Consider the following 18,880-nt stretch of genomic DNA (forward strand, 5'->3'; position numbering starts at 1 on the left):
TCTGTGAAAAACTTGGGTATTGCTGTGTAAGTAATTCTGTTAACTTCTATTATTTGGGGAGAAAAAAAAGAGTGAGGTCTCTGGTTCAGTCTAGTGTCTTCCAAAGGTATATTTGCCTTTCTGTTCTCTACTAATTTGGGAAGAATTATCTAATCTCAGCTAGATTTGGTAAAATTTAAAGAATCTCAAAATGTGTTTTAATTTATTTTCTCTTGAGGCAAAATGGCTATATTATTTATACTTTATTATAATAGATTTTGATTAAAATTCCTCTGCTTTCAGAGAAAGAGGAGATTCATGAAATGATTAATTTTATTATTTTTGGAGAGTTGACTCATTGGAAAAGACCCTGATGCTGGGAGGGATTGAGGGCAGGAGGAGAAGGGGACGACAGAGGATGAGATGGCTGGATGGCATCACCGACTCGATGGACGTGAATCTGAGTGAGCTCCGGGAGTTGGTGATGGACAGGGAGGTGTGGCGTGCTGCGATTCATGGGGTTGCAAAGAGTCGGACACGACTGAGCGACTGAACTGAACTGAATCTGATTAGAAATAGGTGGTAAAAATTCATGTTGATATTGCTTACACATGGAATCTAAAACACAAATGAACTTATCTGTGCAATAGAAATAGACTTTCAGAATAGAGAACGGGCTTGTGGTTGCCAAGGGGAGGGGGAAATGGTTTGGGAGTCTGGGTTGGCAGATGCAAACTACATCTGCTGTGCACATAATGGATGAACAGTGAGGACCTCTTGTATAGCTCAGGGAAATATCAATATCCTGTGATAAACTATAATGGAGAAGGATATGAAGAAGACCGTGTGTATGTATATATGTAACTGAATCACTTTGCTGTACAGCAGAAATTAACACAACATGGTAAATTAACTATACTTCAATAAAATGATTTTTTAATGGAAAAAAGAAATAGGTGGTGAAAATGATTCTGCAGGATTGTGAATTTCTATCTTAGAGTTGCACTTATTTTAGAATTTATTTAGAATTACTGCATAATTCTCTGCAAAGCCTTTTGCCAGGATTTTAGTCTACAAAGATGACTAAACCTTCAGAGAATTTATAGACTGGAAGGGGAGACAGACAAATCTTAACCAAAAAATTGTGTCAGTGCTATATTAGAGGTTAAGAGGTTTGGAAAAGTGGTATAGCTTCCCAAAGAGGAAGGTGATGTAACTCCTGGGGTGAGAAACATCAAAACAAAACTCACTTGGAAAGTTCTAGAGTGATTTCTGACTTATTCATACCAGAGCAAGAGATACTGGGATGATAGAATTCACTCTTTTGTCAGTTCAGTTCAGTCGCTCAGTCATGTCCGACTCTTTGCGACCCCATGAATCGCAGCACGCCAGGCCTCCCTGTCCATCACCAACTCCCGGAGTTTACTCAGACTCATGTCCATCAAGTCAGTGATGCCATCCAGCCATCTCATCCTCTGTCGTCCCCTTCTCCTCCTGCCCCCAATCCCTCCCAGCATCAGAGTCTTTCCAGTGAGTCAACTCTTCGCATGAGGTGGCCAAAGTACTGGAGTTTCAGCTTTAGCATCATTCCTTCCAAAGAAATCCCAGGGTTGATCTCCTTCAGAATGGACTGGTTGGATCTCCTTGCAGTCCAAGGGACTCTCAAGAGTCTTCTCCAACACCACAGTTCAAAAGCATCAATTCTTCGGTGCTCAGCTTTATTCACAGTCCAACTCTCACATCCATACATGACCACAGGAAAAACCATAGCCTTGACTTGATGGACCTTAGTCGGCAAACTAATGTCTCTGCTTTTGAATATGCTGCCTAGGTTGGTCATAACTTTCCTTCCAAGGAGTAAGCATCTTTTAATTTCATGGCTGCAGTCACCATCTGCAGTGATTTTAGAGCCCAAAAAAATAAAGTCTGACACTGTTTCCACTGTTTCCCCATCTATTTCCCATGAAGTGATGGGACCAGATGCCATGATCTTCGTTTTCTGAATGGTGAGCTTGAAGCCGACTTTTTCACTCTCCTCTTTTACTTTCATCAAGAGGCTTTTTAGTTCCTCTTCACTTTCTGCCATAAGGGTGGTGTCATCTGCATATCTGAGGTTATTGATATTTCTCCTGGCAATCTTGATTCCAGCTTGTGTTTCTTCCAGCCCAGCATTTCTCATGATGTACTCTGCATAGAAGTTAAATAAGCAGGGGGACAATATACAGCCTTGACGTACTCCTTTTCCTATTTGAAACCAGTCTGTCGTTCCATGTTTTGTAGGCACTGATAAAAAACAAAATAGCATATCATTTCTCTGTCTAAATCTGCAGAAGTTCCCCTGTATCTAGTTTGTGTGATAATTACTCATAGATAGGTATACTGAATAGTCTCATCTCTAGTCCTAGGTGATTATCTATATATATTATTACTACCCTTTGCTTGATGGCACTGAACTTTTTATTGAACCCTAATTTCTACATCCAGAATTTTCTTCTCCTCTTCTGCCTATTTAACTTCATCCCTTAAAATTCAAAGTCTTGTTAACATTTATTTGTAGAAACAGAAAGCAGATTCTCATTTTTCCTAACTAAAACAAAATTCTCATAGAACATAAACTCTGAAATTAAGCTAGAGTTAAAATCCTAGCTCTGCCAGGTTATCAGCTATGCTCTGGGCTAATTAGTCTATGAAATAACTGGTACGTGTTCCTTAGATGACAGTTGCAGCCTCAAAGCCTGGCGCTTTCCTTTATCACTGTGATTTGGTTCAGGGAGTGGACTTGAACATCCTCATCAGTTTTCCAGCTGACAGCAGGTCTTCTCTGCTGTTTGTTGGGCTCCACCTTGCAGTTCTTCTTGCCCTTGAAATAATTCTCATTTCTTGTTCAGGAGCAATGACTTCCTTAATCATTCTCATGTTAAGTAGCATAATGATAACCTACTATGAAGAGGGGCTCCAGCAAGGCTTATTGAATAGCTTTAATCACCAATGCATATAGCACTGTCCAAGAAAAGAGACAGTTTTGAATTTATAAGTTGTGTGAATTAAACTCTTTTTAGATGATTATATTCAAAAACACACCAAACACCAAACTCGCCAATCCTCAGATTGGTCATCTGGTAAAAGAAATTATTGAACCTTAAGCAGCTATACTTCTCTTACCACTGCATTTATGTACATTCAAACATCTCAGCTTAAAAGCTGAGAATCGTTAAGAAATTAACCTCATATCAGCACAAGGAAAAGTTTCCGTTTTTTTTAGCCTTCACAGTTTGGCACTCTTGACTTTTTTTCCTCCTTCCAATGTAGAAGTAAATGAGCTGGACTTAATCTCTGTTTTAGAGCCATAAGAAAGTGGGAGCCCTATGGAGGGAGGCTGACCTCAGCTGGAAGGACTTTTTACCAGAAGGGGAAGATGTACATAATTTTCTCTTGGAGCAGGTGAGTAGAAGCAAGGTTTATACCTCCTGTTTGATAGTAGTTGATCTGTTTCTTAGGGGAGATAAAAGTAATTGCATCAGTATTCCGGTTATTAAGTGAAAGTTAAAATTGTTCAGTCGTGTCTGACTCTTTATGACCCCATGGATTGTAATCTGCCAGGCTTCTCTGTCCATGGAATTCTCTAGGCAAGAATACTAGAATGGGTAGCCATTTACTTCTGCAGGGAGTCTTCCCAACCCAGGGACTGAACCCAGGTCTCCCACATAGCAAGCGGATTCTTTACTGTCTCAGTCACTAGGGAAGCGCCCAGTTTTAAAAATTAGACCAAAATAGGAATCATGGTCAAGATGTCATTTTAAGTCTATACTTTTAATGCCACTTTACCCTCAAAAAGACTCGTGCTTCCTAAGGAGAAATATTTTCTGATCTCTTGTCGGAACCAATCACAGTTCTCATCTGGGAACTTTTAACAACCTCATGGCTTTTTGTGTATACATTCATTAGATTATAGATAAAAAATAAAGATTTAAGAAATTAGACACATTTTGAAAACAAGTTACATGTATCCATGAACCAGGAATGAAATTGATAAATAAAGCAGGGGTAATAGGGCTAAAGCTGCAAGTCTTCTGAGCTCTGGGTCTGAAAGCAGACAGAAACAAGTCAGAAATGATTTCTGTAGGGTAATAGCCTCTTACAACGTACAAGATTGGAGACAGGCTTACTGCATGTCACTAAGTGGAAAATCGATAAATAAATGTTAGGAAGGTAGGTACAGTTTTATAGACAGAACCTTAGCTAAGCTGCCTACGGACTTAGTAACTGGATCCAGAAATCCACAACAAGGCAGGAGGCTCCACGATTGATAAAATCTGGTCCTAAAAAAAATTCTTCTCAAAATTATCCTGCAAATCAAAATCCTGAAACATCTGAGGAAAGTAACTGCTGAGATAGCCTATAAATTCAGCAATAAGGAGAAAAAAGTCAATCTTAGGTTAAAAAAAATAATAAAGCAATCTGAAAATGATTTTAAACCATGTATGTTTTAAGTTGGATAAAGACATTAGATTCACAGTGGACTCTTAGCTTTCTTTTAGTTTTAAACTAGATACACTAAGGAGCACTCCCGCCATGGTAATAAGAGGCTACTTAAGGCATAATTTATCTTTCATTGCTGGGATCGTAGAACATGGAAGAAACTTCCAAGTAACAAAAAGAATGAGGGGGGGAAAGCCAAAGATGAAATCTGAATTCTGAGCAGTAAGCACATGTGAGAATCCGCATGGACAGAGAAGCCTGGTGGGCTACAGTCCATGGGGTCGCAGAGGAACTAAGCACAAGCACGTGCGAAGGGCATGTTGCCTAATACCTCTTGGAGTGCTCCCAGAGATCCTGAAGAAGCTGCAATGGTCCTGGTTCAGTAGCAACCCAGCTCCACGAAGCACCAAACCAAAATGCTCTTTGGAGAAAACATACTCAACTTACCTTTTATTTTCTGCAAGTTAACAGTGTCCAAATGTATGAGTTAATACTTAGAGTTCATTTAACATATAATGAAGTAAGTAACCAAGAGTGAGAGTAAACAGGGAATAAATGCAGGATTTAGACTCTGGAGACTTGAAATAATAGAAGGATAACTCATAATATAAAATAACACTATTTAAAAAAGAAAGAGTCACAAAAATGAGCACAGATATAAAAAATGAGCACAGATATAAAAAAAGAAGAAACTAGGTAGAATTCTGATAGATGTTAATAAAATTTAGGGGCTAGAAAGAGAAAGTCTGTAATGTGTCTAACTGAAATCCTAGAGGGGAAATCAGAATGGAGAAGAGAAGAGATTGTGGCTAAGACTTTTCCAGAGCTGAAAAATATATGAATCTGTAGAAAGCACATGTATACCACATAGGATAGTTACACTTTAGTGAAACTGCATAATATCAAGAAAGAAAAAAAGAAAAGATTTTAAAGTAGCTAGAAAGAAGAAGCATATTACCTCCAAAGGAAAAACAAATTTTGCAATAATAACAATGAAAACCCAATTGTGTACTGTCAATCGAAGTGTTACAAAGATGACAATAAAAGATGGTGGAATAATTTTAAAGTACTGAGAAAACATGAGTTAATCTAGAGTTGACTTCCAAATAAGCTAACCTTTAAGAAGAAGGGCAATATATATTTAGAAACTTAGTAACAGACTTCTAAATAACCCATGAGTAAAACAAATCATAAAAGATATTTAAAAAATATTTTGTACTGGATGAAAGTGAAAACACAGCCCATAAAAGTTTGTGGGATAGAACTAAAGCAGTATTAGAGTGAAGTTTTTAGCACTGAACACCTGATGTAGAAAAGAAGTACGGTCACAAATCATTAACTTCAGCTTTAACCTTACAAAATTAGAAAAAGGAAGAGCAAATAAAACTCAAAAGTAAATAGAAAAAAGGAAATAACAAAAAGCAGAGCAGAAATCAGTGAAACTGAGGAACAATAAAGGAGTCACTGAAGTCAAAAGCTGGTTCTTTGAGAAGATAAAGTTGATAAACCCCTAGCTAAACTAATCAGGAAAAATAAAAGATAAGGCACAAATTTCTAATAAAAGGAATGAAAGAGGTGACATTGTACATATTCTACATGTAATAAACACATCAACTTAGTTGAAATGAGTAAATTTCTTGAGCAAGAAGAAACTAATAGAGCAAGAAGAAAAACAGATAACGTGAATATCTATTAAAGAAATTTTAGTAGTTAAAAATGTTCCCTCAAAAAACAGTCCAGGCTCAGATGAGTTCTACCAAACGTTAAAGGAAAAAGTAATGCCAGTTTTGCAAAACTTTCATACTAATTCTTCCAAAGCATTGAACAGGAGACCGTTTTCCAACTCATTCTATGAGGTCAGCATTACATTGATAACAAGACTAGACAAAGGCATTTCAAGAAAAGAGAACTATAGACTAATTCCTAATTAACATAGAGAAAATTTTGTTGACTAAATTTGACAAATGCACTACCAGAACCAGGATAATGCTTGATGAAAAAAGAGTGTGGTAAATTTCAGTGATTTTGGAATTTTGCCTAGAGAGCTACCAGCCTCCAGCTCTCTGGTAGACAGCTGAAAGGACAGTCGTTCTGTCTTTCTGGTGCCAGATTGAGCAATAACGACCTCATCCTCTGAAGACTGGTGCTGTGTCTTTTAATCTGCCTACCACTTCACCAGGGACCCATCTCAGGACCTTGATGTTTCCATCCCTCATTCTGAAGTGACTTCTCAGACAGGGTGTGTTACAGAAGCTTACACTGAACACATCTGAGTCTTCCCCATACCTCTCGTTTTTTCTCCTCGGATCCAGATAGTCACTGAAATTTCTGAATGGTCACTGGCTGACAGTAGAGATAGTGAATCAGAGATTTCAGTAACCACACAAAAGAAGGAATATGGTCCTTATCAGAAAGTCACTAAATAACACATAACTACAACATCAGCAGTTCCTAGGTAAAGGAGAGACTCTGATGTCCAGACTTAGCACATTGCAAGGTCTGGTTTTCAACAAAAAATTATAAAGTATGCAAAGAAACAGGGAAATACAGCTCTTTAAAAGGGAAAAAAGAAACTGGCAGAAAGCATCCCTGGGGAAGCCCAAACATTGGGCTTACTAGACAAGGGCTTTATCTGTGCTCCAGTTACTAAAGAAGACCATGGAGGAAGAAATAAAGGGAATCAGAATGATGAACTGAACAAGCTGAGAATACCAGTAAAGAGGTAGAAATTATAAAAAGGAGCCAAACAGAAACTGAAAAGTGACAATAGCCAAAATGAAACATTAACTAGAAGTCTCAGCAGCAGGTCTGAACAGACGTATCAGTCAGTGACCTTGGAAACAGCACAGCTGGAATTGCTCAGTCAGGAATCGCTGATTCAGCACTGATTTACTATGATGAAAATCCATCTTTAGTATTTGCAGATACACCTTTTATTAATTGTTTTCCCAATGAAATTTCTGGCATTGTTACATGAAACTGAATATCATTGAATTTTTTTAATAAAAATGTCCCTATTGTTGTTTATTTTTTAAAAAGCTTTTAATTATAATAATACATATTGAAAAATTAATCCATTTAACATATAAAAGGCTTTAAAATAAGAAATTACTCAGTATGAGGAGCAGAAAGAAAAAAGAATTAAGAAAAATGAAGAGTCTAAGGACTTAGGGGACAGCATCAAGCATGTCAGTATATCATAATGGAGCCCCAGAGAAGAGAGAAAGGGACAGAAGAAAATATTTAAAGAAATAATGGTTGAAAATTTCCCAAATTTGATCAAAGATATGATTCTACATATTTATGAATTTCAACAAACTCCAAGCAGGATAAACTCAGTTTCACAACAAGATACAATGAAACTGTTGAAAGACAGAAAACAAAGAAGAAATATTGAAAGCATCAAGAGAAAAAGTGACTCATCGCATACAGAGAAGCCTCAATAAAATTAACAGCCAATTTATTGTCAGAAACTATGATAGTCAGCAGACACTGGAATGATAAAGTTCTAAAATTTAAAGACTGTTTAAATATTTCCTACAAAAATGAGGAAGATAAGAAGACATTCCCAGATAAAAACAGTTAGTTAGACTTGCCGTCCTAAACTGAGCCTTTCAGGTTGAAGCAAAGGGACACTAGGAGATAACGCGCAGTCATGTGAAGAAATGGAGATAACTGGCAACGGTAACCCACAGATAGATACAAATCAGCATTGTTTTGTTTTCCATTTGTAACGCTTTTTTGTTTACTGAATGATTATGATTTACAAGGCAAATCCATAAAATAATAAATACATGTTAATGGGCATACATTGTATACAGATAAAATTTATGAAAACAGCTGCATAAGGATGATTTCTCATGGAATTCCCATGAGGCCCAGCGATGGTGCTTCTAGGTGTGTATCCAAGAGAAATGAAAACATGTGGTGCCCTTATTTGAAGTCAGATAAACCTGGGTTCAGATTCCAGTTTTCTCCCACTTAAGACTTTAAAATTACTTGATTTCGCTAAGCCTCAGATTCCTTACCTATGAAATGCTTATTTATAATATCTATGTTACAGAATTTTTATGAGGATTGAAAAAGAATGTTTAAGAAGCACTGAGCATAGAGAGGAACTCAGTCAACTATGCATAATGTTGTTATTAATAAAAATGTTTAGAAAACAGAAAAATGAGGCTTCAGAAAACTTGGCCATCCTTACCTTGACTTTTAGCTTTCTTCTAAAATGGCTGATGTAATGCCCTTTTTCTGGGAACCCTAGTACATTCTATAAGAGATAGTGATGAGCTGATCCATAAATTTGAAGCCTAGCTTTCTAGGTTCTAGGAAGATTAGATGGCTTGCACAGAAACACAGGGATTCTGAGGGATAAATGTTTCTCTCCAGTGAACAAGCTAAACTTCACAGCTCACCACTGACTTCATTAGGCCATGGTAAAGACTCACTTTCACATTTTTAGATCCTTTTATTTATGAGCAGTGTAATTAATGTTTAACTTTGCTATTAATGTTAATTGCTCTCAGACCTCCAATTGTCTGTGTAGGTGTAGGGTAGATTAAAGAGGTACTCTGTATAGGTATCCCAACTTCTAAAGTAATGTTGAAACAAATTTGGAGAATGTTTCAGGTTATGAAAAATCAGTTGCCTGTTCTTGAAAGAACTTACGCCCATCATCTTGTAATTTTGTATGTATATTGAAATGTGATAGTTAACACATTTATCAACAATGAATCGGAAAAATTGTGATACTGAATAATGTTTCTGAAGCTTTATAGGAATATGTTATTTAAAAGTGCTACATTCATGGTAAAGATAATTAAAACAATGAGTTTTTTTCACAGAATTCCAGGTAATTTTTGATTTGTGGATCCAAGGAGGATATAGGAATATACATGAGTCTTCTATGGTATTAGAGAAAACTTTGTAAATAACCTTTAGTATTTTAATCTTTATGGGTTTGCATAGAGAAGCTGTATAAAGCAAAGCATACTTATATACCTCATGGCCTTATACCCTAGAAAATGAAATATCACTTTGATTATTGATTTCTTTTTTTTTTAATACTCACCAAAGAGTTAAACAGTCATGGCATCATTTTTCACACTTGGATTCAGAATGGTAAGGAGGTGTTTGAAGGACTTAACAAAACTAAAGCTACAGAGTTTTCAACAGCTGCTCTGTGGCCATAGTGATACTAATCATAGGCTGCAGAAAGGTAGCTAAATTGTATCCTTGCTGGTACACCTGCCCTGCCTTAGAGCTGTGTCACAGCTGAGAGCAAGACTGAAGCACCCACAGGTATGAGGTTAAATGAAATGAGCAAAGAGAAAGACAAACACTGCCTGATTTCACTTACACATGAGAGGCACAAAACAAAAACCCATAGCTTGAGCAAAGAGGTAGGTGGTTGCCAGAGCAGAAGGGATTGGCAGAGGTGAAATAGGTGAAGGGGGGGGTCAAGAGGTACAAACTTCCAGTTACAAAATAAGTAGGTTATGGGAATGTGTAACGTACAGCTTGGAGAGCACAGTCAGTAGCATTGTACTGACTTTGTAAGGTGACAGAGAATGACCGGGCTTACTGTGGCGGTCATTTCACAGTATATACAAAAGTCAGGTCACTGTATTGTTCACTTGAAACTAATATTGTGGATCAGACATACTGAAAATGAAGACTGAAGCTCAGAATGATTTGGAAGAAAAGTAAGCTTGTTTTTAAGAAGAATCAGAGATCTTCAGTAGTAAAAAAAAATAGTATATTCAGAAGAATAATGCATTTAGAATCCTTCAGAACTATAAATACAGAATGGCTTCTGCTAATCATTTTGATTCCACATGAAATAGAAGAGATAGCCCATGACTTTGTTTTCTTCACAGGGTGATGACAATGTTGAATTATTTTAACATGTCTAACTTTGTATGTTTCAGAAGTTGGACTTTTTAGAGTCTGATAGTTCCTGTTCCTCCGAAGCACTTTTGAAGAGAGAACTCTCTGCTGAAGAGCTGTATAAGCGACTCGAGAAACTCATTATTGAGGACAAGGCAAATGATGAACAGATCTTTGACTGGGTAGAGGTATAAAGACTAAAGATTCATGGTCTTTTATAAAGTCAAGTAAAAATATTCAAAACATAAGCCATTTTTCTGGATCTCTCATTAGTTTAGTATATACACTACATTTTACCATTCAAAAATTTGCATTTCTTTCTCATGTTCTCACATTTTAAATACTATCCTGGATAAAATTAATAAGCAATATGTAATTATTATGAAATGTGCTGGCTTACCTTTTCATAACATACCTTGAAATCTTGTGTTGTAGAGTCCATTGATCATGTCTGTATTTAATTTGTTAGTGTATTCCTTTAAATATTAACTTTTGTGTATGTAGATGTGTTTTATTTGTGCACCTTTTCATGAAATCATATACTAATCCAAGTTGAAAGAAAGCCATAGGGGGCTGATCTCGTTCTCTCCATCTTGTATAACTCTTGTTTTGTAGTCCTTCTAAGGGGTTGCTGTTTCTTTAACCATTTCCAGGTGTTGAGAAATCATGAAGCTTCTCATAATTTTTTTAACCTTTTTCCCCTCCTGTCTTTGGGACAGTCTATCACCTCACCTAATTGGGAATGTTTTTTTAAGTAATGTATAATAGCCAATAGAATATATTCCTGACTCCTCCTCTCGGTTCTTTCATTCCTTCTTAAAATCTTGATATCCAGGCCCTTGTCTGGTTATTCCCATACAGACATACCCTGCATTTTGAATGTGCATCTCGAAGTGACACGTGTAAACTGAGCCTGATCGTCAGCGGTGGTCCAGCAGTACAGAGTTAGGTGGCACTTCAGCGTTCTGTGTTTTCTTTTCTGACCCTGTGCTTCTGGCAGACACCACAGTGAACCCAAACCTCTTCATTCAGTCTTGTAGGGTCCACTCATTTACATTCTACAAGTTACTCATTTCTTCCATGCCAAACTTATATGTTTGATTTTTGAGCCAAAATAGTGTTTTAAACATTTATTTCTATTTAGATTTATCTTCTTAAATTAGACACTTTTTAAAAAGTCTTCTCAGGACATTTTGGATTTAACTTGGTCATCCATTTTGCTTGCCATCTTTTTCACTCTGTGTCTCTTTCACTTTGCATTTGATTAGTATGTCAGCTTTGCACTCAAGTTATGGGGAAAGTGTGTGAGTAGAGTAGAACCAAGGACAAAGCAGCATACTTTTTAGGACCAGATCTCATCGCCATCCCAGTGGACATTTCAGCTCTTAACTTGTTTATTATTTCACATCATTCCTACCATCTAGTTCATCTTTTCATCTTGCCTGCAAGGGAATACCTATTATATTTTGTCAGATGTCTTGCTAAATTCTGGAAAAGTTAAAGCTCTTTCCATCGGAGCTGCCATATGGCGATCGTATCAGAAAAGGAGAGGAGGTTAGTTTAGCATGACTTGGGTATCTTTGTCCTTATTTATTCTTAGCATAACCTTCTCTTTCCTCTGTAAGACTTTAAAACCATTCATATGGTAGTTTGTTGTAGATTTTAGGATAGAATTAGTATCAGGCTTTCTGGTCTATTATTGACCTCAGATACCTTCTTTTATGTTTTAGAAGTCAGGTCAGTATTTGCATATTGAACATCACTCTCTTTCATTTCAGCAGTTTGGTCTTTTATTTCTCATATATTGCCAAATGATGCTGTTTTTACCTCTTCATCCATGTTGGGCCCTATTTTCTTAAATAGTAGTATTTATTTAGCTTATCCCAGACCAACAATTATTCTCCTTAAAAATAAGACAAAGGGTAAATTTTAATGAATGTAAATAATACCCAATAAAGGTGAATTTTAAAAAAGGATCAAGGAAACAACAACATCACAGTGGTCACTAAGCGCACAGGACGTCTGAGGTGTTGCTGTACATCTGATACTACTACTGTACAGTAATCTGACTTTGCTTATCATTTCCAGTTAGCAGGCCCATTTTCCTTATTGTTCTTGCCCATTTTTGTTAACATGTTTGCTTCATCTTTAGTGTTCTTGATACTTTTCTTCATGTCTTTTCTGTTCTTGAATACTAGAATTACAGTGTCTGGCTTTATTTGGTAGAAGAGATACACAGTTCATTTCTTTGAAATGGAAGAGACAGTCACATGGCTTCAAAGTGTTATCATCTATCAGTAATTACATCTAGCTAATTTGTTTTTCTCTGACTCTACTTGAAATCTGATCCTTTGGGGATTTTATACTCAGCTGAAATAGCTCTACAACCTGTTTATAAAGTATTGTTGAGCCAAAGAGTAATGGTGTGTTTTTATTCTCTCATTTATTCAAAAATAATTGTTCAGACTTCGCAGAAGTAATTTCCAGGGCTAGACCAGCCTTGCCTTCAGCCTGTATGTTATTTAAAGAGGTACACGAGCATAAACCATATAAAACATAGACCATTATGAAATCTTTTCTACGTAGCTCTTACCCCACGTTATTCTCAGCCTTAGCTATTAGCAATATCAGCACATGTTTCTGTCCTGTGGGACGAGATCAGTAGCGAACGGTGGCCTGGTCCTCTGTATTCAGCTCTGCCAATATCCTGCAGAGCTAGCCATCTGACTTGTTAACCCCTCTTAACTCTGATTTCAAGAAACCACCAGTTCCTCCCAAGTGATATATGTGAGGTTAGGTATTCAGCAAAGAGAGAGCTACTGGTTAATCTACATCATTCCTAAAATTCATAAACATTAAACTGATCTCTAAATATCTTTGAAATTCTTAGCTTTCTAACACATACCTTTTTAAATGGCATTTAAAATTTTTTTCCTAGCCAGTTATTTTAAAAATGACTCTCTGAGTAGAAAATACTGTGCTGTGCTATGATATTCTAAGCTCTGAAAAGAAGCTGAGATAAGCATTAATTCTGTTCATAGTCATAAGAAACATAAACTCTGGAAAATATTTGAAACACCTGCCTAGAAAATGGCTGCATTTGTGTGTTTTCTCCTTTTGCTTCTTATCTGGTTGGTGTAGTATTTTATAGCAAAAAGATAAGATCTTAAGAGAAATAAACTGAAAAATAAGGTGGAGGTTCATTTACTCTATTTAACTTACCTCAGAATACATGTTTTTGCCATCCTCAGAAAAGAGGAACAGTTATCTCACCACTACCTGAGGTGTTTATTTGAGGTAATTCTAGAAATTAGCCTCTAATTCACGTTGAAATTAAGATGAACAGGCAGTGTTAGCACACCTAAACGAAGTTGCGTGCTGCTGAGCAAAGTGGGCCTGAAAATGCTCTGTCGGTGTGGAGTAGCTGTCCTTTCAACTTTGTAGATGTGGATAGATCATCTTAAGATGGCTTATTTATTGAAAACGGAAAATGCTTTTAAACAGTTGCATTTCCTAATGTATCTAGTACACAGCACTGTTTAACTGAATGAACAGAGGATATGGAGTGGTCAGCTCCCCGGAAACAAAATACTGCTACGTGGAACACTTTCAGAAAAAACTGATGAGAGTCCCAGTATTTCCTGGTGAATCAGAAGACTAATTTTTACTAAAAAGTTGAACGTGATCTCATGTGCCCTTAGTGCAAGATGAAGCCTGGTTTAGGGGAAAATAATATCTCTGGTGTGCCAAGGGTACCTTTAACTATTCTATTTACTTTTGATTGCAGGCTAATCTAGATGAAAGCCAGATGAGTTCACCTACATTCCTTAGAGCTTTAATGACAGCCGTCTGTAAAGCAGCTATTATAGGTAAGTAGTATTTCTGAAGGCAACATCTGAAAATCCCCTGTATTGTCAGCTGCTGACGATGTGGGTCAGGGTTTACATTGCCTTTAACAGTTGCACTGTAAAGCTCAGTTTCTGTGCCAAATGAATCCCCTTTCTGTCTACAATGCCTGGCTGTCTTGGGCCGCAGCACAGATAGCTGCTCTGCCTGCAGCGAGCCCGGATGTGAGAGCTGCTGTGGGCCTTCTGTTCCCCAGTTCAGCAGGAAGTTGGTGCCTGCTCCTAAGGTTGTTTGCTGTGTGTGACTTTTCCTTTACTTTCCACCTCCCAACATTCAAAGGATCCCCTGCCTTCCGTTCACGAGTTAAAATGAACAATTTGAATATTCTTGTCCAGTGTCACTAATCTCAAAAGAAAAGCCACTTTATGTAAATTCATGTATGGGGAAAGAAAATACCAGTTATTTCTCCTGTTTTATGTTGACCTGATAAGACAATCTTATTAAATGTTTATGAATTACACAGATAGATAGGATTCAGATTAGTAGAGACTCTAAATGGTCCAAGCTGCACGTAGTTTTTACTAATACTTAATGAGATCATCCACTTGGCCTTGGATTAAAGTCCACATTTCCGTCATTGAAACAGAAAAAAAAAATTGTCAGCTGAAAAGTTGTTGAGAATCATTATAGAGATAGCTTCACAATTCAAGATTTTCTGTCAGATGAATTTAAACACCTGGCGTTGCTTGCCACTGCCACAGCTGGCCCTCATCCTGCTGATAATGGGGCTTCCCTGGTGGCTCAGGCCTCCTGCCTGCCAGTGCAGGAGATGTGGGCTCCATCCCTGGGTTGGGAAGATCCCCTGGAGAAGGAATAGCAACCTACTCCAGTATTCTTTCCTGGAGAATTCCATGGACAGCCTGGCGGGCTACAGTCCATGGGGTCGCAGGAGAGTCAGACAGGACTGAATGACTAAACAGTAACAACTGCTAGAAATAATACGACGGTTCTGATTCTCTTACCCTTCTTAAGAGATTTAAATGAACTCTGTTTAATTTCTCTTTAATTTCCTTTTTAATGTTTTCATGGTTTGGACTGTCATGAGACCGCTGTCCCTGTTTAATTATGACTAAAGACAAAGAACCGAGCGCACTGCTGCTCTTGAGGGAGCCCAGCACTCCAAATACATCCCCCTCCATGTTTTTGTTAATTTGTTTGTTTCGGGAAGAATTTCACGTATTCTCCTGGTGGTCTAGTGGCTGGGACCTTGCCCTCCAGTGCAGGGGGTGTGGATCCGACCCGACTGGGGAGCTAGGATCCCACATGCCTCACGACCAAACAACCAAAGTATAAAACAGAAGCAGTGTTGTAACAAATTCAGTAAAGTTGTGTTGTTTTGTTTTTAATTAAAATTTTAGAAAATTTGGCGTTTCCAAACCTTTACCTCAGAACCCCTTGGTTCCTCTTTCCTCGCAGGGTCATGTATGTCTTACTGATTCAGAAAACTGAAAACAGCTGTGCGTTAATGCTCAGTTCCTCTGTCTCTTCCAGCCGACTGTTCGACCTTCCGAGTGGACACTGCTGTTATCAAGCAGAGAGTGCCGATCTTACTCAAGTACCTAGACTCAGATACAGAGAAGGAACTGCAAGCACTTTATGCACTTCAAGCATCAATAGTAAAACTCGATCAACCTGCCAGTAAGTCTCCCTCATGCTACAGTTAACCCAGCTGAAGGGTGAGGTTTATCCAGGGCAGCACTCAAGAGACGGTTTGATGGGCTTTAAACAGTGGGCAATAGCAGCATCCCGAGTGACAAAACTCAGCCTGTCATTTTGATAAACATGAATGTTTTTAAGTGGTTGACTTTTATGAGAAAATGGCAAGAACACTAGTTATATTATTCATGCTATCTGAGGAGATTTAACCCTCATTCTCAGGCACATCTGTCTTATAAGAATCTCTGCCGTGATGGAGCTGTATCTGTCATGCAGTACGTGACAACCGTGAACCACTCGTGTCAGTCAAGCACTTAAATGTGGCTACTGTGACTAAGGAGCTGAACTTAAAATATTAAATGTCAGTAGCTCCATGTGGTTCAGAGAAGGCATTGGCACCCCACTCCAGTACTCTTGCCTGGAAACTCCCATGGACGGAGGAGCCTGGTAGGCTGCAGTCCATGATGGGGTCGCTAAGAGTCGGACACAACTGAGCGACTTCACTTTCACTTTTCACTTTCATGCATTGGAGGAGGAAATGGCAACCCACTCCATGGTTCTTGCCTGGAGAATCCCAGGGACGGGGGAGCCTGGTGGGCTGCCGTCTGTGGGGTCACATAGAGTCGGACATGACTGAAGTGACTTAGCAGCAGCAGCAGCTCCATGTGGTTAGCGGCTACCCTGTTAGACAGTGCAGGTCTAGGGCAGGTGGCATTAGCGTCTGTGCAGTACAATTTTTCACCTTCTTGGACCCAGGCCTTAATAATGAAAGACGGAGATACTTGTCAGAATCCTCAGATACCCCGCAAAGACATGAAGGCATTTTAGACTAATTTTCAGTTAAGAGTTATAGTTAATTCTGGCTAACCAGACAAACAAGTTAACCCGAACACCCAAGTGTTAGTGATCTGGTAAATTAATTGAATTATATTAAATCTTGAAAATTCAGTTGAAACTTCTGAAAGTGGACAGTAAGTATATGGCTATTTCAGAGATAGCACTGAAGTAATTCTTTGGCATTTCCTTAGGTTGTGACTTCTGCAAAGTTTTTCCTCTTGGCTAGTGGTGTTAAATCCCTTTGGGAAATAAAGGGAGGGATTGGAACAGTCCTCGGAATGTAACTGAAGAGATATTCTGTCTATAAATCTGTCCTTTTTAAGACAATAATATAAGCTAAGTTTCCATGATGAGAGTAAAACAGGACTAAAATTGCCCAGATCATCTGCGCACTGAACGTAATGGCTATCATTTCACTGGATAAAATCCAGATGAGATAGTTTCTACCCATGTTTTTCATATGAAAAACATCTCTTCATTTTGATAGCAACATTCGAGGGGAGAAGGTACATTCTGCCTTTTCCTCCCAAAATTTGTAAAAATTAGACGGTTTTATTGTAAAATCTCAAAGAAAATGTATCAAAAGGAAAGTTTAAAAAATTATTCTTGTACTTTTAAGTGTTTAGGTTGAAAACTGTATAACATCAAACAGCTCAGTAATATCAGAAATACAGTAACATCAGAAAACAATTCAAATTGAAAAAAGTAATAGGAATAAGAACTAGTTCTGACTGCCTGAATCTTTCACATTCTTTAGACAAGCGGCTTTGCTCTTAGGCTGTCAGGAGCAGGTGTGATGAAGTCTCATGGGTGCCCTGACCCCGACGGGGCGTCCTGCACAGGAATTCCTTTCCTGCACTGGATGGGAATGCTGCCTTATCACAGCCGCAGTGCCCCCAAACCGATGGTTTCCTTTCACCTCCTTGCAGATTTGCTACGGATGTTTTTCGATTGCCTGTATGACGAGGAGGTGATCTCTGAGGATGCCTTCTACAAGTGGGAGAGCAGCAAGGACCCCGCAGAGCAGAATGGGAAGGGCGTGGCCCTGAAGTCGGTCACAGCATTCTTCACGTGGCTGCGGGAAGCAGAAGAGGAGTCTGAGGATAACTAAAACTTCAATACACAAAACGAAAGAAAAGAAACAATTTAAGTATTTTTTTAAAAAGTTTCACGTCTTCGCCAATCACAGTGCAGCAAGGCCAATTCTCGCAGAAACCCCCACGTGTGCACGAGTGGGAGAGGGGGAAAGAGAAAAAAAAGGTGATCATGGAGGAAAAAGGTACTGGAAAAAAAGTAAACTTCAAACCTGAGGGCGGGAGCACTAAAACCAAAATACATGTATTATTTATAGAAAATATTTTCTGTTTTAATCTTTTCTTTTTAAACGAGGACTCATACTTTAAAAAAAAAACACATCTGTTTAGCAAAAAAAAAAACAAAAAAAAAGTTGAAAACTTTTAATTTATTTTAAGGACTGCAAATGCCAGTGTAATTTTTTAATTTGCAGTTTCTGTAAACAACTTGTATAATAGAAAAGCAGAGAAATAAATTTCCCTCCCCTTCAGATGCACCTCACGTTTGTTTTAAAGCATAGTATTTAGTCCAGATTTGAGAAGGTTTGGGGTGAACAAGGTAAGAAAGATTTTTTTTTTTTGGCATCAGATCTTTCTGCCTGCCTCTCAGCTTGCTTCAGAAAATAAAAAAATCACAATAGTAATCAAAACATACATAACCTTGGAACAGAAAGAAATGCTGTGGACCAGAGAACTCCAAGAATTGTTCAAAAAAAAAAAGTGCTACCCTGGGAAAAGTACTCTTAATACTTTTGAAATCGTTAGAGCAACTTTAAGGCTTGTAAATACATAGAACAAATATTTAAAAAAAAAAAAAAAGAAATTGACTCAGTACTATTTCTTTTCACTTTCAAAATATAAAGAACAAAATAAAGGCAAACATTGCAAGTTTAAAAGAAAGTAAAGTGACTTCTCCTTTGACAGCTGCTGCATGTGCGCCCATCTCTGGGAGGTGCCGTCTGGCTACGTGTTGTCTGATCCAGATCGCTTCTGAGGGCTTGGCGGGGGAGAGTGTGTGTGTCTGTGTGTCTGCAGTTGGAAAAGGCAAGCTACTTTGTGGG

At 38.0% G+C, this 18,880-nt stretch overlaps 1 protein-coding gene across 5 annotated transcripts in view; it reads left to right on the forward strand.

Annotated features, from left to right (window-relative positions):
* Positions 1-18,617, forward strand: part of EIF4G3 (eukaryotic translation initiation factor 4 gamma 3) — a 177,506-nt gene extending 158,889 nt beyond the window's left edge. For all 5 annotated transcript variants that reach the window (XM_068967770.1, XM_068967767.1, XM_068967766.1 and 2 more), the window contains 5 exons: positions 3,322-3,420; positions 10,389-10,535; positions 14,135-14,216; positions 15,745-15,891; positions 17,676-18,617. In XM_068967770.1, the coding sequence (XP_068823871.1) occupies positions 3,322-3,420; positions 10,389-10,535; positions 14,135-14,216; positions 15,745-15,891; positions 17,676-17,857 (657 nt within the window). In that variant the 3' untranslated portion in view covers positions 17,858-18,617. The remainder of the gene's footprint in view (positions 1-3,321; positions 3,421-10,388; positions 10,536-14,134; positions 14,217-15,744; positions 15,892-17,675) is intronic.
* The last annotated feature ends 263 nt before the right edge of the window (positions 18,618-18,880 follow it).

This window comes from Capricornis sumatraensis, chromosome 3 (assembly GCF_032405125.1).
Source record: "Capricornis sumatraensis isolate serow.1 chromosome 3, serow.2, whole genome shotgun sequence".
Lineage (NCBI taxonomy): Eukaryota > Metazoa > Chordata > Mammalia > Artiodactyla > Bovidae > Capricornis > Capricornis sumatraensis.